This window comes from Melospiza melodia, chromosome 2 (genome assembly GCF_035770615.1).
Source record: "Melospiza melodia melodia isolate bMelMel2 chromosome 2, bMelMel2.pri, whole genome shotgun sequence".
Taxonomy (NCBI): Eukaryota; Metazoa; Chordata; class Aves; order Passeriformes; family Passerellidae; genus Melospiza; species Melospiza melodia.
Window position 1 is genome coordinate 73,533,949 of NC_086195.1, and position 26,715 is coordinate 73,560,663.

Consider the following 26,715-nt stretch of genomic DNA (forward strand, 5'->3'; position numbering starts at 1 on the left):
GTGAGATGACCTGAGCTGATGGGCACAAACTTGAAGCAAGGAGTCTCCTTTCAAACACTGTACCTGCGTTGAGGCATCCACAGACATGAGTACAGGCTGGGAGAACCCACGGAGAGCCGCCCTCATTGGGGGTTCTTGTGGATGAAAATCTGGACATGAACAAACTGCTCAGAATGCAGAAAGCTAACCTCATCATGGGCTGCCTCATCAGAAAGAGTGTGGCCAGCAGGACAAGCAAAGTGACTCTGCCCCTCTGCTTCGGTCTGTTGACACCCACCTGGAGTGCTGTGTGCTCTGGGGCTCCCAACACAAGAAAGAAGAAAGACATGGACATGCTACAGCACATCCAGAGGAGGCCACAAGGATGCTCCATGCAAGGGCTGGAGCAACTATTCTAGAAGACAGACTGAGAGAGTTCAGCCCAGAGAAGACAAGGCTCTACACAGATCTCACTGTGACCTTCTAGGACCTAGGGGGACTCAGAGGGAGAATGACACTTTACAAGGACATGCAGTGATAGAAGAAAGAGGAATGGCTTTAAACTCAACGAGGGTGAGTTTAGAATAGATTTTATGAAGAAATTCTTTATTGTGAGGATGGGGGCACAGGTGGCACAGCTTGCCCAGAGAAGCTGTGGATGCTCCATCCCTGGTGGTGTTTAGGGTCAGGCAGGGCGCTCCTGCACACAGCGGGGCTGGAAATATACGATCTTTAAAGTTCTTTCTAAGCCCGGCCATTCTGCGATTCCGCGCCCCCCAGCGCTCCTGGCACTGCCGCAGCTCCGCTCCCGACCCGCAGGGCGCCGCTCCGCGCCCCCCGCCCTCTGCGGGCGGGCCGGGCCGGGCTGCGGGGGCGTTCCCGAGCCGAGCCGGGCGGGGCCGGCCCAGCCTGACCCGGCCCAGCCGCGGGCAGCCCGGCCCAGCGCAGCCGTGCGGAGCCGTGCCCGCCATGGCCATCGCGCACATCGCCACCGAGTACGTGTTCTCCGACTTCCTGCTGAAGGAGCCGCCCGAGACGCGCTACAAGGGGCTGCGCCTGGAGCTGGCGCTCGACAAGATCGTCACCTGCATCGCCGTGGGGCTGCCGCTGCTCCTCATCTCCCTCGCCTTCGCCCAGGAGGTCTCCATCGGTAACTCCGGCGCTCCCTTTCCCGGTTCCCGGCGGCTCCCGCGGCGGACAAAGGGCTGTGCGGGCGGCGGAGCGGAGCGGAGCTCCGGGCGGGAGCGGGGCTCGGCGGGCTCGGCTGCCGGCGGGGCTCCCGCTCGGAGCAGGGCAGGGCAGAGGGCACCTCTGGGCCGCGGCAGGGAGCGCTGCCTTCCCGGAAAGCCGCCGTCCCGGAGCGCATCCCTGGCTGCTGGCTCATCCAGGTGTGCTGGGCTGCCCGGCCGGCCTCCTTCTCGCTGGGGCATTCCCTGGCCGCTGCCTTTCTCTCGGCACCTCCCGAGCAGGGGCTTTGTCAGCCCAGCGAGCGCATCTTCTGCCGAAGCCGCGCTGCCCTTTGTTTCCCAGCGCAGGTCAGAGCGGAGCTGCCAGCCGGGATGTGCCACGGGAGTGCCCGTCTGCTGCCGCTCGGGGTGTTGGGCGGTAGGATTCGGTGTCGCTCAGCTGTCGGGAACAGGTGCCACGGGGAAGGGCTGTCAGAGCTCTGCCGTGCGCTGCAGGCTGCTCGGCGGGGCTGCTCACCCGCAGGACGGGCAGTGGGAGAGCTCTCTGAAGCTTTCCGCTGCTCCTCTGCCCTCCTGCAGCTGTTCCCGCTCGGTTGTCAGTCTCTGCTGTGACTCTATGGTAGATGAAACTATGCTTTACAGGTAAAAGGCCAAGTTCCCCAATTATTTTACTATCTTTTTGTTTACCCACCTCCCCAAGTTACAGAAGTGATCATGCAGCAACCTTTGGCATTAGGAGTGGAACTAAATGATCTTTGAGCGTCCAACCCAAGCCTTCCTATGGTTTGCTAAGAATAGCACTATATGAATGAAGATTTCAAAGGTCTATATGTAATGCTATCCATTTGGAGACAGGGGTGAATCACAGGATTTCCAGCCTCTCATAGAGATAGTTTGATTTGCTGCCTGCACCTGTTTATTGGCATTCAGTGTTATACACCTGGTCTCTGTCATCTACAGGATTGAAGTGAATGTCAGGAGAGTGGAAACTGGAATGCAGCTTTGGATGAGTGGTGAATCTGTGCAAAGCCATTATGAGTAGCATTAGTCAGATACCAGATTGCTTGAGAGATAGGATGCCCCAGATCGCTGTATTTACACACAGCTACACCCCCAGTGCACCAGATTGCTGTGGCACACAATAACTGCGCAGGGAAGTGAAGGACAACCGGACTGGAGACCAGATGTGAGCCCCACGGCACCTCTGTTCATCCAGAAACTGGATGGACAAATCCATATTTCTGCAGTCTAACCTGCTTCTTTTAGTTTTAGACCTGCTGCTGATATAGGCACATTTGTTCCTCTTCAAGCAATTAAAAAGAGAAAGTTTGCATTTCCATACAGCAGCTTGTATATGGGCCCCTTAATTCTTCTTTCTGCTTCTACTCTAGAATTGCTGGATCCAGTTTGAAACGGTGCCTGGATACCAATGTTTCCTTTATTTCTTTCATTTTACTCCCTTACACAAAGATCAAACACACAGTTGAACTGCAGAGTTCGGCAAAGTGTGCCTTTCTTTCAGATGAGTTAAGTTCTTGTCTTTCAATTATTTCAAATTGAATCTGTGAGTGCAGTAGATTCATGAAGCAAGAATAAAAACAAGGGGCTGCATCTTGCTAGTGTTTTTGTTTATAATCCTGAGAACCTGTTAGAAGGAAGCAGTGGGTTGAAAACTGAGCTTTTTTAGTTGAGAAATAAAGATGCAAATAACTATGAGAAGTACTTGTCACTGTTATTTCCGGGCAGGGGTGAAACTGCACCACGTGGTGTCCATACAGAAAGTGATAGTAAAGCAGCCACGCTGCTGGGACAGCTGTCACCTATTTCCCACACCGTCCTTGCAGCTCAGCAGGCTGGCTGCTTGTGGGACAGCCCAAAACTGCTTCCATTAAGGCATTTGGGGGAACACTGAGGATTTTAGGGGCTGGAAATGCCTGGTTGTCTGTGCTGTGGTTTTCAGCTGGTGATGAAATAGACAGCACGGTTTGTTTTCAAACACTTTGTGATATAATCATCCTCTGAAAAAGCTCAGGAGTGCTAAACTGAGTAAAACTGTCAGGGTTCATTTTTAGGTCTGAAAAAGAATAACTCAGAGGTGGGTGTGAAAGTGGTGGGAATACCTGCTTAGAGTACAAAACCTGAATGCCCTTTCCAAAAATGAATGCTCAGCTCCTGTTTCTGTTGGGATAATTGCATTCTTCCCACCTCGGGTTGTCCTGGCACCTCATCCTGTCACCTTCCCTTCCTGCTGTCCTTTCCTGTTCCGTTGCAGCCTGGTGTCAGACACCTGCAATTTCCCTCCTACGTGTGGTTGCTCTTAGTTGTGCAAATCTATTAAAATGTTTGCAAAGGCTATGGAAGTTTTCTGAAGCCACCAAGTAACTTTTAGTTGTGATGGGAGTTTCAGGAAATAAATGAGATTCCAGCTGAATCACAGAGGATTTCTCTGCTGGAGGTGTGGAAAACCGAACTGTAGCACCCAGCCAGTGAGCAGTGCTGGAATTCTGGGGTTAGCGCCTGCGCCCTGCTTTGGCATTCTTCAGGAGCAGGAGGAGAACTAACCTGAGTTTGCTTTTTGCTGTATTTTAGAGACCCATGGTCAGTTATAGTTTTGTGAGGATTTTAAGCTGGTTCTGGTAGTAGTTAAGCAGTGACTGAGCTATTGTCTGCTATCCCTGGGAATCTTTGCTACTTGAAATCCTGCACCTGTTACCTCTTTGCAGCTAGACCTTTTTTTACATAATTTTATATATACTGGGAATGGGAAAATGGAAATAACAATAGGATTGTGTGTATTGTGCTGTACATGTATATTCCTTATATTGTGGCTTGATATTATTTCCTTATATTATTTAGCAATTCTTGGGTAAGTTATACTAGAGATGGTCAGGTAGTGTGGTAACAGAAACCATCTAAATGTAGCTAAATCAGCAATTCTTCTTATAAAGGGGAAAAAACCCTTGAAAGATGGGGCACCCTCAGCAGTGTATGAATGAGAAATGAATAGAGTTTTATCTGTGCCATTTTTAGTAAGAACAGTTCTGAGTCAGAATTGAATTCCAGTTTCTGATCTCAGATTGTGTGTACTGCAAGATGTGATTTCTTACTGTAAGCACTTTGGCTGAAAACATAGATATTTATTCCCAGGGTGCTGCTCGGAGCAGGATGCTGCAGCCCTAAGCAGGTAGAGTCAGATGAGCAGAGAGGAAATCAAAACAAGCTGCTTCATTTTGGCCTCTGCCAAAACTCAGCTTAGTTCTGGGAAAAATATCAATGGCTGTCTGGGGTTGCAGCTTAAAGAAAAGCAGATGTGAGAGCTGTCCACTCAACATCAAATATTTTCATCTTTTTCTGTAGGAAGGCAACTGTGAACTGCTCATCTGTGCTTGTCACCAAATGGTGTTTGACCTCTTGCATGCAGCAGCTTCAGGCACAGCTGTGCAATGGGCATCATTCCCTGCAGCCTGTGGGGGAGGTGATGCCTGGGGAGGGATGAGAAGGAAGGGAGAGAGTGGACAAGAATGGAATTTTGTGGTGGCCACAGAAGCCCTTACATGTTTGGTTTGGGTGTTGGTTGTGCATGGCTCACAGGTAGCTGGGATGAAGGAATCCAAGTGTTTTAGCATTTCTGCAGCTGGCTTATCAGTTGTGGCAGGATGCTGGACTGGGAAGTACCAGACCATGGGCCAACCCACAGCATCTGCATGAATCTGTCAAAACGGAGATTGGTTGCGCTAAAACCATCTTATTTCCCACTGGTGCTCTCTGGTGTATCTTGCCATGCTGGAGAATGCTCAGAGGTGGGAAGGTGGAGCCTTGCCTTATGGTCTGCACACCACAGGATTAATGTCCCCATTGACCACTTTGGACTTGCCCAGTGGTGACAATCCTTACTTGCCCTGCTCATTTTCCACCTAATTTATGGACATCTCTTTCACCTATTTTTCTTTTTTTTTAGTTCCCATCCTTGCAGTTTTCTGCCTATGGGATTTGAGGTGCTTTGGCTGGCAGAAGACAGAGAGTGAAGGGTGTTAGTGGAGAGCTCTGGATGTTGCATCCCAGAAGCTTCTGTGGGAGCCACGATGGCTTCAGTGCCCCTTACTGTATGTCCAGCTGGGCCTGGATCTCTCTAGATAAGTTAATCATGTGTCTGAAGCAGTCACGAGAATAAAATGTGTAGAAAATGAAAAAAAAAAAAAAAAAAGAACAAAAACAACTGAGATTAAATCACAACAAATACAGTGAAAAAATAGTCTTAACTGGGTTCCTTTCCTCTCTTGTACCTCCCTGATTGGTCATTCCTGCTGATGTCCCTCTCCATTCTTGTTCACAAGTTCCTGGGGAGGCTCTTGGGAAATAATCCTATCTTGTGACTTGGTAAGAGCTGGGGGCTAAATTGGGTTGGGTGTAATTAAGCCAAGGACTATTACTGTGGCAGCTGCTGGCTGGGAGCTGGAAAAGCCCCTCCCAGTGCTGCTGGAGCAGGCTGTGTGCTAATAGCTGTGTTGCACACCTTGCATTTGGTTCAGCAGGGCGCTGTGGAACCCAGGGCGTTAATGAGGAACTGAGACAGCAAATGTATTGCCTCAGCCCAGAGCAACCAGGCAGGCTGAGACCCTCTGTCAGAGAGGGGCAGATCCCAGCAGGATACACTGTGCTGCTCTTCGGCGTGTCAGGAGTGCTCAGGAAAGAGCACAAGTTCCAGCATCAGGCACAGGCCTGCCTGGGCAGCCAGGGCAAGCTGGTAAAAACATTTGCTTTAATATCAAGCTATAAACTGTCATTGTGTGAGCATCTTCAGCTGTTGGTAAGGTTTTTTCTGTTTCATTCCTATAGAGCCAGCTTTACATTTCCTGTGGAAATGATGGTAAGCTGCTTTAGCTGCCAGAGTAAATGTAAAAATCATGGGCCTCTGGTGTTACCTGAAGTTTGGGGTACCACCCATGTTGGCAGGGAAGCTACATGGTCATTGCCACTGTTTTGTAGTGCTTCTCCTTCAGATGAAGGGAAACTCTTTGTTTAAAGGTGTGGTGGAAATCTCAGTGGTGGAAATTTAATTCACAATTCCTGTTTCCTGTGAATCAAAAAATTATCACTCTGAAGGCTATGCTTGATAAATACCCATCTCTTTTCTCACTGTATGATTTTGAGACTTCTCTGAGGGGTAACTTGCAGCCCTGTAGAAAGAAATATACCTGCTAATTTCTCTGACCCACTTCCTTAAACATTGTATCACCTGAGCTTTACATTCTGCTCCTGCTCCATTGCCAAAGTACCCCTGGGAATAGGTTCTTTTCTCCAGTGTCCCCTTTTGCTCCATACTTTCTTCTTCAATAGATTCTGTTTCTCCCAACATTCTACTTGGCATGCATTGGGATTCCTTTTTTTATTCTTTAAAATACTTTTTAATGTTGGTGTGGAGGATGTATGTTGGATGGTGCCTGGCAGTCTGCATTGTCTATGTGTGCCTTGATTTTCTTGCTTATGTTTTTGTTTAGTGCCTACTAAGGAGCATAATTCTTGCTAGATGACATCAGATGTTTGTGTATCATGGCAAGTTCATTTTGCCTTGTGGAAAATTATAGTAAAAATTAATGGCCAGGTTTTCCTCCAAGCCTATGCAAATCTTTTTGCAGTAACTGCAGTGTATTAGAACCCAAATAATTACTTACTGAAGGTTCAGTCCTGTCAGCTGCAATCATTTGATCCTGGTTCAAGAAAAATAGTTAAGCCTATGATTAGCATTGATTTTTGACTGTCCTGTTAGCTGCAGTTTCTTAATTAGATGTGTAAGTCAGCAGAGAGGTTTTGAGCCGCTGGAGAGGAAACCAGTCTGGCTTGCTGGATTTACCCTCTCTTTTGTGAAGGATGCAGCCAGAGGATGCTGATCCCTCTGCTCCTCCTGCCTTGGACCCAGCAAAGCACTCCAGTACTGAACAGGGATTCTCCTGTCAGTCTGAGATTTCCTTGGGGTTCTGAGAGTTTCTTCTCATACACAGATTTTCTGCATAGGAGCTGCAGAAGAGCCAGTTGCAGGGGAAAAAAAAAGGTATTCCTGGTAGAGATGTGGAGGCAATAGCTGGAAGTTTGTTGGCAAAGCACCCATGAAGAGGCACCACAGCTGTGTGGGGTGACAGCTCATCCTTGCTGTGCACTGGCTGCAGTGACTCAGCCTTGCACTCTGCACTACGCCTGCAAGTAATTCCTGCTGCAACAACCAGCCCCATCTGTAATCCTAGCACTCTTGGAAAAGTGTCATTTCATCATATGTGGCTGCACACCTGCTGCTGCCTAGCTTTCTGCAGCTCTTTTGGGTGGTCTGTGTTTAGGACAGCCATCATAAATGGCATTTTTTTTTATCCTCATTTCTTTGCAAAAGTAAAAGACAAATCTCTATTGCTCCCTCTCCAAAGCTAATCAGGAAGTTATTACAAAAAAAGTCCGGTGCCAAGAGTAATGATAAATTGGCCAAAGACTGTTGTGGCAACTGCTCAGCAAATGCAGTCTTTTGTTATTCCTCATCCTTCTTGCTTGTATATTTTATCTCCCTGTTGTTATGGGCTTGTTAGCTGCTTTTCTCTTTCCCAAGCTATTACTTGCAGGAGCAAGGGAAATGATTGGCTTCATATCACCAAGCCAAGAGGCTGCTCCTGTGATAGCAGAGGACCATTGGCCTCTCATAAGCTAGCCCTGTGCATAGCTGTGTGCACAGTGGGTCTGTGATAGCCCTGTGCCAAATTTCTCTAATAGAAACTACAGATTTTCTTTTCAGCTTCCTCCAGAACAGTCCAACATAAAATAAATTATCTCTCTATATATACTGCTGTTACTCCTTTGGAGGAGAGAAGGAAGGAAGGAAATAAAAGATGGGAAATGGTGACCATTTTCTGAGGCATGTAATGGTCTGTGTTTGGTACGGATGATGCACAAAAACATCTTCCCTGTATAAGTCCTAACTTTAGTACTGTCACTGCAAAGTTGTAATTTGAATTAACAAGTGTTTACAAACAGGACTGCAGTCAGATAGTTAAAAACCAGTCCAACAACTGGAGTGTCCCCCTGCTTGAGGGTGAGCTCTATGTGCTTGGCTCCCAGGTCAGGTTTCCAGTGTCCCTGCTGGAACACTGGGGGTTGTGAGTGATGGTCTCTGCTCTGCCGCAGCACTGGCTTTGCTGTAGCTGTTCTGGTAGGAAGCTGTGCACATGACATTTTGGAGAAGGAGGCTGGCTGCCTTTTTCATCACTAGTTTTGGAGAAGAGGCATGCCTGCCTTTTTCCTCACTTCTGCCTTTTAAACACTCCATCACTTTAAGTGGTGTTCCAACTTTTAATGAGAATGAACACATGGAATGTGTTTCTTTTTGTGGATGCACAAACATGAATAAGACAAAGCATCTTTCTGAACACTCCATTGCTCTCCTTTTGAAAGGGTCACTTGTTTGCTGCTCCGCACTGGGCACAGCCACCAGCAGGAGATTGGTTAAATTATGAGAGCAGGGCATCAATGGTCCCTATCTGGTGGAGAGCAGACATTAAATGCCTGCTTTTTTCTTTGTTTTCTTTCCCCCCCCCTTTTTTTTCCTGCAATATATTATTTCTTTGGTTTTCACAACTAATGGAAATCATCTGGGAAACAAAAACTCCCAGGGCTTTGGGGGAGTGCAAGTGCTTGTGTGGTACCAACTTTGCTAAATCACATGAGCTCTGTTCTGGTAAACAGTAACTGGTTTTCATAAGGGAGACTTGTGGCAGGTCAAACCATGGTGATCAAACCATGTCCTTGTGATACTACAGCCCTAGAAATAATTATAATAGTGACTCATATGGAAAGGCTTTTATTCATAAAGCTCCTTGACTATGCTACATTGTGAAGAGGCTGTACAAGTTACAAGGCGAATGCAGTTGGCTCCTTTTCCAAAAGAAGTTGTTATTCTCTGGAAACTAAACTAGAAAAAAGGCACAACAAATGACACAGGCTTGCATTACATACTTACTCCCATAAAGCACACAGAAATTCCATTAGCATAACTTAGATTAATGTGTTCAGGAGAAAAAATTATAGCACGTTTTCCCCTGTTGGTCTTTTGATATTGGCAAAAGCGTTGGAAGTGTTGCTCTTAGAAGAAATGTTCATGGCATGGCCATGTCCACTCTGTGTATTATTTGGTGAAATGATTGTCCTGTTGCAACATTTATGAAAGTCTTGTGGAAATGTATTTGTGCTGGGGGGATTGCTTTCACTGTCAAAGCTTCAGAAATAAAGTTGAACCCCTTCATCCTGTTTTACTGGCATTACCTGAGGAGCCACTGGTGCTCCATGTCCCATCACCACTTTTCCTGGTTGAAGTATGCTGTGGGAGGGGTGCCTGTGACTAGCCAGAGCAGAATTTGACCCTAAGGCTGGTAAATAGCTGCTCTTGCTGTCAGCTGGGGCCTTGATCTTAATTTGAAGCTCCTGAGCAGCTGGAGAGGTCCTGGGAGTGAATGGGAATGACAGTGTTATGCATAGTCTTGGACACAGCACATCACTGCACTGATGAGGAGAGGCCTGGCACCCTTTGGATGTGTCTGGGGCCACAATTTCTCTGCCAAAAATTACAGGAGGAAATCCTTGTTTTCACAGATATAGCTTGAACCCCTCCAAATAATTTGCAGTCTCAGAGGCAGAAGTGGCAGCACCCTAGGAAAACCTGCCCTTCCACCAAGGGTTGCTGGGCTGCAAGAGTGGTGTTTGAGGTCTTGTTAGGGTAGACATGTGAGCTGCAGGTTGAGCTTTTGGGAAGTTGTAACACTGTGGTATGTGATGGCATTTGTTGCCTCGGGCCTGATGTGGTCACACCTTCTATCTGTCAGTTCCCTTTGGCCAAACTTTAAGTGTTTGTGAGTGAGATTAAGAGTTAAGTGCAAGTGAGAAAGATCTTAAAGGTCACATTTCCCACAAGACGTACAGAAATAGGCCTAAAAGATAAGTGTTGTACTATGCTGTCTCAGCCCTTAGGGACGTCCTTAGATGGCTCCCTGTGGGAGTTACAGCCTTTGGGGGCAGTGGGAACTCAGGAGCCTCCTCCCTGCAGAACTGCTGGGCCTTGTCTGGTCACTTAACCTGATAACTTTGGGTACCACAACATATTAAATGGGAGCTTTTCTTCCTAAACTTGTTTTCTTCTTTTTTTTTATATATCTTTTGAGGCTGCAATAACCTTTGCTTTGTTTTCCCAGGTGCTCAGATAAGCTGTTTTGCACCCAGCTCCTTCTCCTGGCGACAAGCTGCTTATGTGGACTCCTACTGCTGGGCAGCTGTGCAGCAGAAGCAACCGTCCCACAACAACTTAGAAAACATACCCCTGTCTCTGCATAAAGTATGTATAGCTCTCCATCTCCTGGCAAAGTTATTCCCACATAGAAACCTACCTTTGTCTCACTTTTCTGGTTTTTCTGCTCTGCTGTAGTCCTTGCCTTTGACTTGACTCTCTATTTTTAGAATGTTTTCTTTCCCTTACTTCCAAAGAGGGTAGTACTAGAGAAAGTAATTTCTGCCTTCAAATAAAGGGTCACCAGTTATCTGACATAAGAGTAATGTTATGTTGCTGTGCTGCCCTGGAGTGAATGCTTCACCTGGCTTTAGCCAGGAACTATTTTAAAACTGGAGTACAGGACACAACAACTGCCTTAACGCTTGTAAAAGCTTATTTTAGAAAAACAGGGAAATAAAAACATTTTATATTTTTATTGTGTTACTCAGTTGTGCATGGAGACAGACACTTGTGGCAGATAGATATTTTGGGAGAGATGAAATTAATCAGTGGTACCAACAGGTTTAACCCTGTTGTCAGCTGCTCTTCTGCATGTCTGCAGGCCAGCCACGAGCTGGCTCTCATTGCCTCAGGTAAAGCAGTATCATATAAAGCACAGAAGGAGATTTATTTTATGGGTTAAAAGTGCAGTGGGTTTTAAGATACTTGAGCTGGCTCAAAGCAGTTGCTGAGGTTTGGCAGGAGTTACACACTGGGTTAATGCCATGCCAGTGCCTGGAGCTGACTCAACTCCAGAGGCAGCTTTGGCCTGCTGGAGCAGTGCTGATGCCAAGGTAAGAAATGCTTGCTGGGCTCTGCAAATTTGTGTTCTGCCTTCCTCAGCCCTTGTATTACTTGCCCCAGCAAATAAACCCCTGGTACCTGAGAGCAGAGGAGAGCCTGGTGCTAGAGGGAGCTCAGATATGAGACTTGCAGCACCTGTATTTCTGGCTTTTGCTTCTGTATCCTGAGCCTCAGATTTTATTATCCAGTCATCTGGTGGTATAATCTCTGAGGAGCTGTTCAAGGCTATCTCTGATTTGTTTGCTGACTCAAATAATTAATTGAGGATTTACTTTTGGCTTCTCCAGTTAGCTCCACTGATAACCTTGACTCAATAGGTATGTGTTTCATGAGAGTTAAAGCCAGACTTGTTGGTTTCTAGCCTGAACTCTTCCCTGCACAGTTAGGACTCCACTTCAGCCAGACCTTCTACAGAGGCCAGTTGAAGCTGCTGGAACATTTCACAGTGCTGGGAACTCCACCTGCAAACCTGGATATTTTGCTGCCCCTTTCTCTTGAGGGAATAAGCTCTTGTCACCCAATTTTTTTGTGTTGAATTTCATGTGATAGTTACCTGCTGATAGCATGAAGTCTGCTTGTTTGCCAGCCACGAATAACTTAAGCACTCATACTTTTATGATGCAACCCATGTTAATTTGCTGACTAGTGCTGTATCAGAAATTGCTGCAGTTCTCCATGACATGTATGGCATATGATGTTTCCTTGTAAATGTCCTGCCGCCTGTCTGCAGGAAGTGCTTCTGCTCAGCTGAGCCAGGGGCTGTTACAGAGGCTGGTGACTCATCTTCCCAGATCCATGATTAGCCACCCACCCTCTGATCCAGGCATTGGGAGCTGCAGATGCACTTTGGAAGTCAATACTAACTAATATACTTCTGGTTGTTCATCAGGTCCATGCTTTACAAGTTTACAGGGAAGGAGGGGCATTACAGCTGTTTAACAGTGAACTTAGCTCCCACTCTGGTGTCTGAAGGCTGCTCTTTGCGTCCAGGGCCAACAGCTGCTCAGTGCCTTGGGATCACTTCTGCAGGAAGACTTGGGTTCTCCCCCCACCACTGCACTACAAAGTGTGCACAAGCTCATTGCTCTGCAGATTTGGCTAAATAATTATTTTTAAAATGGCTGGAGCAGAGCCTTTTGGGAGCACAGGGATTAGGTTAAGGAGAAAATGGAGACTTGCTGTGCTCTGGTCAGTGGTTAGTGGAGACCTGACTCTGCATCTACAGCAATGCACACAGAGGGACAGCAGGGGTCATTAGGCCCAGTTCTTCTTAAAACCTCGCTTAAAACTTTTTTCCTGCTTTCTGGGAAGCAGAGCTTTTATTTGCAGGGCATCTCAGATTCTTTCCAAAACTCTGACTCACTTAGTATCTCACTATATTGGCATGCTGGAAGGCTCCATAAAAAACACTTAAGGAGGCATTATATTAAAGTTTTGGGGGAATGAGATTGTAGGCCCCATTACTGATTAAAATGGATGGGTTTCCTTCTGGCATGCTCTCTGTGCTCTGGCAGAAGTAGTGCCTCCTGGGGCAGGGCTCAGTGTGGTACAGAAGGAAGGAGGAGCAGGGAGCTCTTTGGTGACAAAGCCAGCATGTAGTAACCTGCACTGCTTTTCTTCTCAACGTCTGGTTGCTCTGGAGGATTATCAAACTCTCCAGAGGTTTTTTTTTTAAACAGAAAAACTGAAGCCTTTCCATCTTCCTCCTGTTTCAGAGTTCAAGTTTGCTCTGGGATTTTTGGTTTTTTCAACAGTAAAATGTAAGTTTAAGTTCTGGGCACTCCCTAAAGCTTGGCACCTTTACTGGTTGTCCTTTCTGCTCTAGATCTCTCCCAGGGGTTGAATTTATCAGTTTGGAAGCTGAAAAGGACCATACTGCAAACTTCTGGGTTCTTTAACTCTCTAGTGGTCATTGTGCTCCTAGAGGGTGCCCAGAACCTCTCCCCATGGAGAACAGGAGTTCTGAAATTTCCAGTTGTCCTGGAAACTCCTCACACTGGGTAACCCTCAGCAGGAAGCAAAATGAGTTGTGTGCTACAATGCACAATTCAATGAACAAAATACCTGCAGATACATATAAGGAAGAGACTGTGGTAGGTCCTGCCTGTATTCTTAATTTAATGCTAAGATTTCCTTCTCTTTGTCAGTGAAAGAGCTGTCAAAATGATTATATGGCTGAGTCCTCTGACTCCTCTTCAGGTTTGTCATTGAGGAAACTTACTCTGGTCAGGCTTCACTGTTTTGTTGCCTCTCTTTTCTTATGGGATTTTCCATTCAGGTTTAGTTCCCTTAAGAAGTTTCTTGTGTCTGTCTGAAGTGTCAGAACAGAGATGTTGGTTTCTAGAGATGAGTGGTAAAGACAGACAGACAGTGGTGATGGGGATGGAGGAGTTTTGTATTTGCCTGCCCTGTGCAGGTAGTTTGCTTATTGTCTCTAAAGATGAGTGTTCCACCTGACAAGTTATTTTGGTAAAACTTGTCTTGATCCTTAACTGGAAGGAGAAGAAAAGCTTTTGGCCATGTAGTGGAGGAGGAGAGGAGGGGACTGCACTGTGAAGCCTTTTTAATCCATAGTGCACAGAGGAATTTATGAAAACTCAAGCAGGAGAACAGTGAGCATCATCTTACCAGCTCTTGATAGCAACCAAGCAAGTTGAGGGGTGGTTGAACCTGGAGTGATGACCACTTCATAGCCCTGAAATTTGGATTGCTAGGATGGAGCTGCCTATGATCAAGAGTCTTCTAGGGATTTTTTAAATTACTCTATGTTCTAGTCTGCTATTAACTGGGGAGAAGCAAAGAAGATAAAAGTAAGCAAAGAAAAAGTATAGGGTGTTCAGAAAAAGGAGATTTGTACTCACATGAAATGCAGGCAAAGAATTCATCTGACTGAAAGAAGAGATCTTCACATGTGGCACAGCCAGAAGAGGTCAGTTGTCTCACTCAGGTCTTTCAAAGTGCAGGACAAGTGCTTTGGGACCTGCTGAGAGTGGGTCTGCAGTCTTTGTATGCATGAAGTGAGATTATGTGAAAACCTTCATTTTTCATAAAAGAAGTAAGATTTACCATGGACACTTGAGTTGTTTTTTGAGTCACTTGTCTGTGAATACGCCAAAACAAACCTTGGGGTTATTATATTGATGGTACAGTTATAATTGTGATTTTTACCTGGTTCTAGTGACTCATTGTTTGTGCAATTTCTTAATTGACTCAGGGCCCCTCATGTTTCACCTGTAAACCCTTCCCAGAGAGACTAAGAGCTGTCAGAGCAAGGACACCCATAGATGTATTTATAAATGCAGATGCATTTTGAAGTAATTTCTTGAAACTGTAGTGCTAGAGGAACTTCATTCTGTTGCAGATGGAGTCATCCACTTCACTCATAAGAGAGAGGCAACAATGTGTTGATCTATAGCAGTGAGTTAACACAGTTCAATAAATGTGAATGTGACAGTGTTTTATCAAGGTTCAGTGATACACTACATTTAGTGCATGGAGGATAGAATCAAAATTGTTGGGGAGACCCTCCTGTTGAGTTATGAGTTTCAGAAAGAACTTCTTTGTATTATAAACTTCTCAGAGGGGAGTTCAGATGTGGATAGGTTCAAACTTAGTCCCAGACCTCTCAACAGTTTATGTCTAAAGGATTGTATGTGCACTGTCAATCCTTTGAATCACTTAGCTAAGATTTCAAGCATGCTAATAATCCCCTACAGACCACGTGTTACAGCAAGGAGTTTCTCAGCCTTGAGGAGTAACCTTGAGAGGTATCCCTGCTCAAGGGGAGAAGCTGGGATGCAGTCTGTAGCCAAGCAGGAAAGCTTAACAGGCCCAGGGCTGCCCGCTGCTTATGAAGTGTGATGATTGCCTTGTGTACACCAGCAAGAGGCCTGGGTCACTGCTCCTGGCAGCCCTTGACTACCACGTTGCCATCTGTCCCCCAAAGTCCAGAATAAACTGGATACAGCCATCACAGCCTCGCTGGTGATCATGGCTTGAGCTAATTAAAACTGGAGAAGAACAGTTTTGAAGCTGTATCAGGAAAGAAAGTATGTAACAGGAGGGATAAAGGTCACATAGGGTTTGAGATTCACTGTAGGTTTGGAGACAGGACAGCATCTCGCTTAGAATGATTAGTTCATTTATAGCTGTTTCTGCTGAACACCAGTGAGACACCTCCCATTGCTGCAAAGAGGAATAGGGTCATATCCAGAGGGAGTTTAATGCCTTTGCTTCTGGAAATGTGTAATTACTGCCATTAGCCTGTTTGGGGATTAGTGCCTTTGCTTGGGCTTTTTCCAAAATTGGAACTGGAGAGGGAGACATCTCACCATGTTCATGTATTTTAATGAAGGCACTTCAGTGCTTCATTCTTTTAATTGTCTGCCAATTAATTTTTCTCAAAGCTGTTACCCAGACCTGTGAAGCTCAAGTTTTGTGCTACTGTACTCAAGTTACTCTTTGGCCATGGTCAGGTAGGTGGAAGTTAGAATGCTTTCAGTCACTTGTATAGTGTTTGTCCAGAGGAAATAGGGACTGAAGATACAGTAAAATTAGAAAGCTGTTTTCTAAATACCATTAAAGTTATTTTCATCTTCTTGCAGCCATTTTTATCCAGACCCTGGCAAGCTTTCTGTAGATTAAGTCCTTGAAAATGCCCTTTGCATCACTCCAATTCCAGCTTCTTTTTTTTTCTTTTTGCATGATAAAAGCATATTTGAGTTTATAAAGCACTTACTTTAAACTTTTCTGTGTATTTACTTCACCTTAGCAGAATTGAAGCTGGAGATAGACTCTTTTGTGCTTTAGTCTGATTTTATCTTTCACCTTCATGGGAGTGTGATGCTTGTGCATCTTCAAAAGACAGTTTTGTGATTCCACCACTTTGTGTTTCTGCAAATGGACTGCTCAAATGCCTCTTCTTCTCTATCCATGCACGTGTTCTTGCTGAACAGTGGCTGAGTGCTAACAAATTTACTTAAACAGCCTGGAATGTACACAGGGCTCAAGGGCTTGTCAAGTGACGTGACCTGCAGCAGTACAGGGGCAGCCTCTTGGCTTCCAAGCGCTCTGCCTCCTTGGGATCCTGCTGTTCCCCCCAGTGTGCCATCAGGCTAAGGGCCAAGCAAGGCAGGAGAACCTGCTTCCATCATCCTTAGCTTTCAGGAGCTCAGAAAACTAAAGAGCACTGCACTTTGAGTCCCTGCTGCACACACCACTCCTTTTGTCAGTCTCCTACTGAATATGGTGAGAAGGAACTTGATAATTACACAGCAAAGGAAAAACTGAGCTTCACTTCTGGGCCAGTATTTTTCTCTGGCTTGCCTTTGACCATACAGATCTTGGGATCAGTGACACTTCCTTCTACATCAATGCTCAAACTACCCAAGACTGCAGGGGCACTTCCTCCTTGTGCGTTCGGCGCCTTGGGAGCAAATAAACCATAAAACCATAAACCATAAAAGAAAAGCTGATGGCACGTGGTTGTCTGTGCACAAGTACCACAGAGTCCTCTTCTTAAAATGGGAAGTCATTATGTTTGACTGTCAAATGTAGTCAGATGAGCTGGACAGCCCAAGTCTGGGAAACCTAGGGCTCATGCCAGATGAGTTTGCATTTTCACTTCTCCTTGTCATTCAAGAACTTAAATTTAATGATTTCAAAACAATTTGCTGGTTATCTAAGCCTACTGTTAACAAATAGAACAAGCATATCTTTCATTTTTAAAAAAGCCAGGATCTGAGAAGGATGGAATTGTGCATCAGGTGCTGTGGAAAACATGACAGATACATACTTTGTTCGCAAACATAAAGAGCTGCACTAATGATCGTGTACTGCCCTGGTTTTGAGACTATTCAGAAAAGAGTTGCATAGAGTTCACTTATGCTGCCATAAGCTCAGCTTTGGGAGTGAGGAGAGCCTGGCAAGAGGAAGCCCAGCAAATGCATAGGAAATGTGCCTTTTCCAGCAGTGTGATGCTCTAGGTGAGGAGGCAGTGGTGAAGGAGCTGGGGAGAGGAGGAGGTGCAAGGCAAGATGGCAGAGGCTGGTTTTTTAAGGCAACAGCCCAATGAGGGCAGGCTAGAGGGGGACATCTGGGACAGGGCAAGAGGGCTGCTGCCAATGTGCTACACAAGTGCTGAAGAATTCTTTTAAGCTATAAGGGAATAAGTGGAGACTGGAACAATGGAATTTTGGGGCTGTAACTCCAGTGTGAAAACTATCTTGTCTCTTACCACATGTCTTGTAGTGCTTGGGTTAAAGAGATCTCTAGGATTATATGGGATACTGCTGATGGCGTTTCCAGTTTTGAGGGTCAGAAAGGGAATTAATAAATCTTCTTATGCTGCTAAAATTTGAAATGAATGAGTACTAAAGCCAAGCAGTGTAAACCAAAATAAGGTATATACATTATATATACACACACATATATATATATAACATAACTAATATATTTTGGTTGCTCCTAACTGAATCAAATGTGTCTGTTGTTTCTTTCCCCATCTGGCACCAGAGGAAAGGGGCTCAGAGGTGTTTAATGCAGGTGTAAGTGAAGTCAAACAGGCTTTGCAGCTATACAGGCAATGTTAAGCATTTGTTAAGACCTATGGAAAATGTGTTGCAGCAGGTTAGAAGAGCTTAGGTAAGTATAAGATGGGTTCAAAGACAGATCATTTCTATTTCTACATAATACAGAATTCAGAGGACTGATAGAGCCTGGATGTGAAACCATGAAGTTTTGGGTAAACCAAGGTATCAGGACTCAGACCTGGTGGCATTGTCCACAGAGATAAATAAGAAGACCAAATTCTTGTGTTGATGATGAGATGTCCAAAAAACATTGGACATACCAGAGTTTTACATCTCAATTGGAAGGTCTACACCTGGGAGAAGGAAGATGGTCTGATGTTATCTGTTGTGTGCAAAGAGGAGGGAGAGGCAGTAGTGAGGGCAGAGCTCTGCACAGTTTTTATGGGCTGCTGTGGATAGGGGAAGTCAGTCATTTAAGGTCTAATACATCATACGCATTCCTACTGCCAGTAATAACACAGGGTTTTGCTTTAATGGTAGGTGATATTAGAAGTAATTTTCCTGAATAAAATGTTCCATAACATCAAATTACTTTGTGCATGCAAAACTTTAATCTCTCTTGATTAATGCAAACACAAGTTAACATAGTTATATTAGGCCTAGATTTTCATCTTGTTTAATACCTGCAAATGTACGTGTAGCTTTTCCACTTGCAGTGATTAATGACTTCAGTTCAGGCTTCCTCTAAAAATCTCCACTGGCTTTGCCAGTGAACGTGCATGGGCACATGGCTATAACACTTGTGATGTCTTACATCTGTTTCATACTTGTTCAACTAATTTAAAGTTCCTTATGAACTGATGCTAGATTGGAGTTAAGTGTGCTTGCTAGCAAAGGTTGAATGTAATGAATTAGAGATTGGCTGAATTTGCAGTACATTTCATTACAAACTGCTTGTCTCTCCAGATCTTAGATTCTGTCTCTGTAAGGGTAATGTTATGCATGATTTTATGCTTTGAATATAATGTTAGAGTACATAGAAACACCATTTTTCCTGCAGCTGGGAGGAATTAGAGTGACAAGAACTACTTGTTGATGAATAGAAGAAAGATGGCAAAACTTCAAACTTGTGTTTTATACCTGCTTCAGCCTTTTTCCTAAGCAGTTGTGACCATGTAAGGGCTGACTTCTCAGTGCTGCATTGACACCAGACCATTCTGATGCTGTGTGTTGGTTTCCATTTAGGTGTTACCTGAAAATGTTCAAATACCCTGAAGTATTACAGCCACATTTACATCTTTTACAGTCACTGGATGCAGTCTGAACAGATGTGTGTTTGCAGGCAGAGGCAAAGCTGTAGCAGCTCTAGTCATTAACCTCCTGACAGCAAATGGAAAGCAGGAGAGATTTTGCTGGTATTTGGTGTGCTTTAGTTGCTATGAACAGTGGTGACACATTGGAGAGGGAGAGTTAGGTGGTGCTGTCTTCTGCTTTCAGTCAGCCCCTCTGATAGCTGCTTTGCTGTGCTGTTTTTTTTTTCCCCAGGTTAATGCTGTATTTCTCAGTGTCAGCTCCAGTGGTTCTGAATATGCAGAAATTGTTATCAGGATCACGGCACCTTTATTCTGTGTGCTTTTTTTTCCCCTTTGGTGGGGAAAAAGGGGTTTGGTCTAAGCAGCAGCAGAGTTACTGGAGCTGTCTGAAAAAGAGATTTTGCTTCCCTGCATGTCCCAAATAATCACAAAATTAGGTTTTAGTAGAAGGATTTAAATAAAATTACAGAGCTTTAGTAGGCCTCTAGGAAATGAAATGCTTATGGGGAATGATAGTGATTTGCTGACTTATTACTTATGCAGGTGAAGCCTAATCAGGGTTTTTTTCTCCCTGCAGTTCTTCCCATACATCCTTCTGCTTGTTGCTATCCTGCTGTATCTGCCATGTCTGTTCTGGCGCTTCACTGCAGCCCCTCACCTTTCCTCAGACCTGAAATTTATTATGGAAGAACTTGACAAAGCCTACAACAGGGCAATCAAAGCTGCTAATAGCATTCGAAGTGGAGACCCCAGGGACCCTGCTGACTTGATTCCAGCTGCTAGTGAGAACTTGACACAGAGGTAAGATCTTGGGGCTTGGCTTTCTCTGCTCTCCAGGTTCATAGCAGGTGTGACATCTGTACCCACTTAGAAATTTATTGCAAGGGTTTGAATGGTGACTTGACACAATTTTAAGTTTAGTTAAAAGAAAAAAGATATCTGAAATGATTACTTTGGCCCTTGGAGCTGGAACTTATAACTTCCTTTTTTTAAAGAAAACATGTAATGAGCTCTTCAGATTACTTATTACCTGAGATGTTCTGATGTCTTTAGTTGCAGTAGGTGTTAAGTAGTTTTGCCCTCCACAGTGTAAGAAAAGAAATACTTCAGTCCTCAGTTCTCAATGTTCTTGACAGTCCCTTGCACACTGTCGAGTTACTTGTTATCTCCTGTTCTTTAAGATACAGGTCTGCAAAGCTTCTGATTAGAAAAATGATTAAAAACTCAAAGATCAAAACCCACAAAAGCGTCACCCTCGCCCCCTTCTGATCAAGTTGGTGCACTGTTCCAACCAGATCCAGTTCCTGCTCCCTTGTAGGGCCAGGGTACCTGTTTCTCTCTCTGTGTGTGGGGTTACAAGTAGTGCAGCAGTCTTAGGTCCCTGTGAAATGTGGAGTTAGGTCTTGGCAAGTGAAAAGCCTTCTAGTGTTCTATTATTGAACAAGTGCTTGGTGAGTCTGCATTTCTGCATGGATTTGCGTACTGCACCTGTTTTGTACTGGAAAGGAACAAAAATATTTTGTTCCCATGAGGGCTATGGTTTTTTCCCATTTTCCAGTGTTTGAACTCTTTTGTTTCTTAAGCAAATTTTCCATATTAGAGTGTTGATATTTTTCATTTGTCTGTTATTCTATTGGTTTTCTACTGACTTCAACAAAACTACCCTTGATTTACATCAATAAGAGGATGTGAACATGTTGGAGTGAGTCCAGAGGAGTATTATCAAGATGATTAGAGGGATGGGACACCTCTCCTACAGATATGGGCTGGGAGAGCTGGGGTTGTTCAGCCTGAAGAAGAGAAGGGTCCAGGGAGACCTTAAAGCACCTTCCAGTACCTAAAAGGGATATTTACAAAAAAAGACTGGAGAGGGAGTTTTTAGAGGGGCATGTAGTGACAGGATAAGGAGGAATGGCTTTAAACTGAAAGAAAGTAGGTTTAGATTAGGCATTAGGAAAAAATTCTTCCCTGTGAGGATGTTGAGGCTGGCACAGGTTGCCCAGGAAAGTTGTGGATGTCCCACCTCTCAAAGTGCTCAGGGCCAGGTTGGATGGGGCTTTGAGCAGCATGGTCTGGTGGAAGGTGTCCCTGTCCATGGCAGAGCACGGGGATTGGCTGGAAATAGATGATATTTAAAGAACCCTTCTAATGCAAACCATATTGTGATTCTGTGATTTTAAGAAGGTTTTCAATCTTTTATCTCATTTAGAGTACTAAGTTTTGTTGATATTTGGGGTAGGTGAATGTTGCAGCATCTGATCTATATGATTTGATAGATTTTTTTTCTTTCTTTTTCAGTTTGTGGGAAATATCTGAAAGCTACTTTAAATACCCAATTGTGGAGCAGTACCTGAAGACAAAAAAGAATTCCAAGTGCTTAATAATTAAATACATTACGTGCCGTTTGCTAACACTAGTAATTATTTTCATTGCATGCCTCTATCTGGGCTACTACATCCGCCTCTCCTCTCTGAGTGATGAGTTTCTTTGCACTATCAAAACTGGGATCCTTAAGAATGACACAACTGTTCCAGAAGTGGTTCAGTGCAAGCTTATTGCTGTTGGTGTCTTCAAGGTACTCAGCTATATTAACCTGATAGTCTATCTGATGGTGATGCCCCTGGTAGTGTATGCAATGTTTGTTCCATGGAGGTGGAATTCAGGTGTTCTCAAAGTGTATGAAATCTTGCCAACTTTTGATGTTCTGAAACTTAAGTCAAATCATTTTGATGACTTAAGCCTTTACCTCCTCTTTCTTGAGGAAAATGTGAGTGAACTTAAATCATATAAATGCCTTAAAGTGCTGGAGAACATTGCAGTTTCTGAGAAGTTTGATGTCATGCAGCTTTTGGTAAACCTTGGTACTATTAAGACTGATACCATAGATGGGAAGCCAGGGACTGCTGAGTTGGAGAAGCCTGAAGAAACAACTACAGAAGAGCTGGAAAAAGATGCATCAGAGTTACAAGGTAAGCTATCTAGATGTGTATTCCTACCAAAACCTTATTAATATATTCTGTAAGGTAATTCTGCTTAGTCCTTGCTCTGTTGCCTGCTGTGTAAGTGCTATAACTTCAGAAGAATGTGGTGGTGTAAGTGTGTGGCACATCTGAACCCTGGGTTGTTTGTTGGGTTGGTGGTCCTTGCTGACATCTCTGCTCTGGCACTAACAGGCTTCAGCTGTTTGAGCTTTACCTGCCTGAGACCCCCTGCTCAGCAGGAGAGCTCTAGGCTGGGTTGTGCTTGAAGCAGCTCCAGTGAGAAAGCTGGTGGGTTCAGGACTTTTCTTCAGAAGCTGGCTCCAAAGTGCAGCAATTGCTGCTGCTGCTTCTATTCAGGCTTTGGCAGAAGTCATGGGTGCATATAAAAATAAGTCTGATGCTCAGAAATGCTGCTGGCAGAGGAGCAGGAAATGACAAAAGAAGGGAAGTGGGACTGGGGTCAGTGAACATGCTCCTCTTCCTGCTTTCATAGAGAGCAAGGAAAATTGACTGTAAAGAGATTTTTATCAAAATGGTCCAAGTCAGTCTGGATTGGTGCAATATCCCATCAGTTTGCAGACATGGTCACCTTGAGCAATCACTCATATACAATACAGTCTAGGATTCTGTCCTAAAAAATGTGGCATATCTTAATTGTGAAACCAGTTCCTTCCTCAAGTGCAGAATTAGAGAAGCCAAATGTCCAGGGAGAGGTATAAACCAAAAGTGATGATGATTTAAAATATTTAGAAGTTTACCTGAGTATGTGAGCACAATGCAGAGAGAAAGTTAAAGAACTATTTTAAAGGTAGGAAAAGAATAAATCTATTCTCTCTTCAGAAAGCTATGGCCTGTAATTAATAAAAAAGAGGCATCAGTACCCAGGGGTTAGCTGTTCCTGTACTTGAGTCAAGCAGTTGTGGTAGGCTGAGATTTGGAGAAGTCAACTTATACAACAGGAGAATTCAGAACAAACAAGCAGAATTCTTTTTGAACCAGAAGAACCCCTTTTGGCAGCCATCTCTTGTGCAGCAGCTTGGAGTAATTCTGACAGCATTTAGTTTTCCTTTTAAATCTGTCCAGTTTTGAAATGACAGGTGGGTTTGGAAGTGAAATATAAAAGCCTGAGGTGGAGATCTGGGCTCAAGGAGCTGAAAAGTTAATAGAAAATATGACTCATTTTTATCTGAAAGCAGAATGTTTGAGATTGTTTTCACCTCATGAAAACACTTCAAAGATCTATTTCTGTCCAGATCAGAACAAGCTAATGCTTGAAGCGCTGTTAAAATGGATTGCAGAAAGAAGCTGCTGTGTTTGTGACCAGCTCAGACTGGTGTGGCCCCTCTCCTTCTGCCTGGGGACAGCTGCAGGCTCCACACCCATCAGCAAAGCTTCACCCACACCTCATCATCTTTTCCTCTGTCCCTTGTGGTGTCAGCATGTTTTTATGAGGGGCTGTGCTGGCAGAGCAGTGGCACGTGCTGGCTCTGGCAGAGCGACGTGCAGGGCGCCCTGGTGCTGGGCGTGGGGACCGGAGGCGGCTCGGGACAGCCGGCAGTGCAGCACAGGCAGGGTGGCACTTCCTTTGTGCCCCAGGAGGTGTTGAGTGGTTTGGTGGCTCTTTCTCTTCTAAAGCTTTGCCTTCTCTTCAGTGCTGACAGACCGTGATGCGAGTGGCAGTGCGAATACGAGAGAAGACAAGAGACTTCGCCAAAGGCTTGTAGATTCTTCGTGCTGATGCTTCCCAGCTGCAGGAGCCAGGAGCCCATTCCATGGGAAGGCTCCTCCACTGCACTCAGTGCAAGGTGCTGCTCTTTAATGCCTGACAGTTCCCCAGAGGCCAAACTGGTTTACAGACTATTTGTTGTATAATAATCAGGAGTCATGTGCCTGAAAAAGCACGTTGTACACTTCCGTTATTTATTAAAACAATCAAACCACACACAAGGAGGAACAAGAACAAAACAATTCTGTCATGAGTAGCAAGTGATGTGCATTGAATTCAGTTGAAGCTGGCAGCTGGACAGAGCTCACTCCATGCTGGACAGGGATGGGAACATAACCTTGCAGGTAGCAAAAAGGTATGGCCACTGATTGCATTCTAAGGTGTTGCTCTGCAGCAGTGGCCATCTCAGTTCTGGGGTTTAAGTAAGGTAACTTTGGGCTCTCTGACCTGGAAAAGGGGGGCTGGGGATGGGGTTTTATAATGAATCTGGTTAATCTGTCCTGGATGGTGGCTGCCACTGGTACTGGCTGTGTCTTCATGGGAAAAATAGAGGTTACTCTGTTCAGCCTGAGATGTCTCTGTTAGTCATCCCAACATTCATGTCTGGGATTAAGTACTTGACACTGGTGGAAAAAGAGATACAAGCAGTTTTAGTGTTAAGAAGGTACTGTAAATATTAGGGATTTTGAGTTTTCTATGTATTAATAAATTAATAATGTCTTAATAATGTTTTTACAAAATGTAGTGATGTGTAAGCTGTTGGTTTAATTTCTATCCCTCAATTTTTTTTTTGGTCTTAGTGTCTAATAAATCCGCCTTGGAGTTTTGGACTGAAGATCAGTGAAATTGGTTCTATTTTTGTAACAGTTTATTGAAGTTGTTTTGTAATGTTTTTATGCATAGAATTTTTCTCGATGTGTTTGTAGTATCAAATGCAGTATTAGTTGTGGTGTTTTCTAAACCACACTTGAGAAGACTAACTTGTATTAAAGTAGCACCCAAATGCCTCAGCAGAGCCATGCGCCCAACAGCCAAGGTGAAGTAGATGTGAATAGTATGACAAGTTGTTCTCCCCCACACACGTTGTGACTGTATTTTAATTAAATATCCTTAAGTGTATTGGAAGAGACAAAATAAGGGGGAGTGTTTGTACAAAGGTTTGTTACCAGACCACTTGGAGAGAGTAGAATTCAGCTTTAGTGTTGTCCCTTCTGCCCAAGACCTCAACCTTCACTGAGTATTAAAATGACCTTTGTCTTGAAATATTAGATGTAAGGTGAGGTGGGTAGGGAGAGTGAAGCACCACAGTGGCAGTGTATACCTTTCACAAATGTGATATACTGACTTGTTTTTCTGTATTGTCCATGAAAGTGAAATGACTTACCTGTCACCTCTTCCAATCTGGCTTTTTAAACAAAGGAGGACTTCTTTTACAGCTAGGTAGGACTTCCAGTTTCCAATTCCTTAGTGTCACCCACTTTTGCGCTCTCATCTGCTGGCATTCTCCATATGGTTGTGGGTGAGGGGCAAACAGGAGTAACTGGTGGTACCATTTTTGCACAGAACTCTTCATGTGCTGCAGCAGATTTCAGAGATTGTGCCCATATTTGAATCTGGCAGCCGCTGTGAACTGAGGTGGATCTGAAGCCGAGTGGATCTGAAAGTGCTGCTGTGCTACACTTAGGGCTAATATTACAAGAACTCTTCTGTTTTGTTATGGCTTTCAACTAAGACAAGCCTTATTTTAAGAGAAGTCTTTCAAGCCATAGTTTTATGCTGCCTCTGCCCAGGACAGCAGCACAGCTGCAATCCTAATGTCTCTTGCATAACCAGCACAAAACAGGGCTTATGTTGGACACTGGTGGTCCACACTGGTGAATTTCACTGCCATAATTCTGCCACCAAGCCTATGATCCCTTTGGCCTTCCCTAGATTCTGTCTGGCTGTGCTGATGTGTTGCTGATGGTCCTTTGTATGTAGGCAGTGCAGGTGCACATTGTGCATTGTATGTCTTGGACAAGGAGCTATAGTGCAATACTAAGATTTTGTGATGTGGATGTGTTTGAACTGTTTGATGTAAGTAGACTTTCCAGTCTTAAAATTCAAAGCTCCTGAAAGCCACATGTTCATGTTTCATGTTGGATATGCACCTAACTTTTTACTAATTCCCCTTTTGTATTAAAAAATATGACTTGCTACAGTGAATTTGTTGTTGTCTTCTAAAGTGTTCAATAAAATGCCTGTCAGTCCTCCTTGGTTATTAAAATGAAATCGATTTTGTGACCTCCAACAGCATAAGTGTCCAAAGGTTCCAGGAACAGTCACGTGTTACCCTAGTGCAATACATGTGGTCTGATGCTAAACCCTGAGAAAAAATTTTGGACAGTGGTTATGATTCTGCTCTTTTTGTTTTCTCATAAAATTGTCAGAGCAACAGAAAATGTCAGCACATGATAAATAGCACATCCACTATGTAATTACCATCTACAAATTGGCCGCACTGTCAGCACATACTTTTCAGCTGTGTCTTCCTGTTTTAAGATGTGTTTCTGTACTGCCCAGCTCAGTTGTACTTATGTTTTAGTGGCACTGCTCCTGCTGTGTTTTGCCATTTTCAAAAGATGGGTGGAATGCCAATTTAGGCTTTATGGAAAAGAGTCCATCTTCAGCCCCTTCACCACTATACTCTTTTAAATATTCTTCTAAATATTCCAGAAGGTAAAGTGATAATGTCAATGTGCAGGTTTGGTCCATGCCATTCCTTCTTGCCCCTTCTCTCTCCACCACTTGGGTATTAATAATTCTCTAAATGTAGGAGAGTTGCAATCAGTTCTTCTGCACATGCTTTGCCTTACAGTGGCTTTTGTGAGATTTAAAACTTGTGATTTAAACTGCAGAGAACA

At 44.3% G+C, this 26,715-nt stretch overlaps 1 protein-coding gene across 3 annotated transcripts; it reads left to right on the plus strand.

Annotated features, from left to right (window-relative positions):
• Window positions 1-917: 917 nt before the first annotated feature.
• Window positions 918-26,086, plus strand: PANX1 (pannexin 1). 3 transcript variants are annotated; one of them, XR_010026711.1, is made up of 6 exons: window positions 920-1,129; window positions 10,385-10,524; window positions 19,683-19,906; window positions 21,404-22,074; window positions 23,739-23,891; window positions 25,376-26,086. XR_010026711.1 is itself a non-coding variant. In XM_063148867.1 (5 exons), exons 1-5 carry the CDS (start codon window positions 949-951, stop codon window positions 23,822-23,824), a joined length of 1,302 nt encoding a protein of 433 aa, XP_063004937.1. In that variant the 5' UTR covers window positions 920-948; the 3' UTR covers window positions 23,825-26,086. The 3 variants fall into 3 exon arrangements, 2 of the variants coding, with proteins under 2 accessions (XP_063004938.1, XP_063004937.1); XM_063148867.1 differs by having other exon boundaries at window positions 23,739-26,086; XM_063148868.1 differs by lacking the exons at window positions 23,739-23,891; window positions 25,376-26,086 and having other exon boundaries at window positions 918-1,129; window positions 21,951-22,065.
• Window positions 26,087-26,715: the final 629 nt, after the last annotated feature.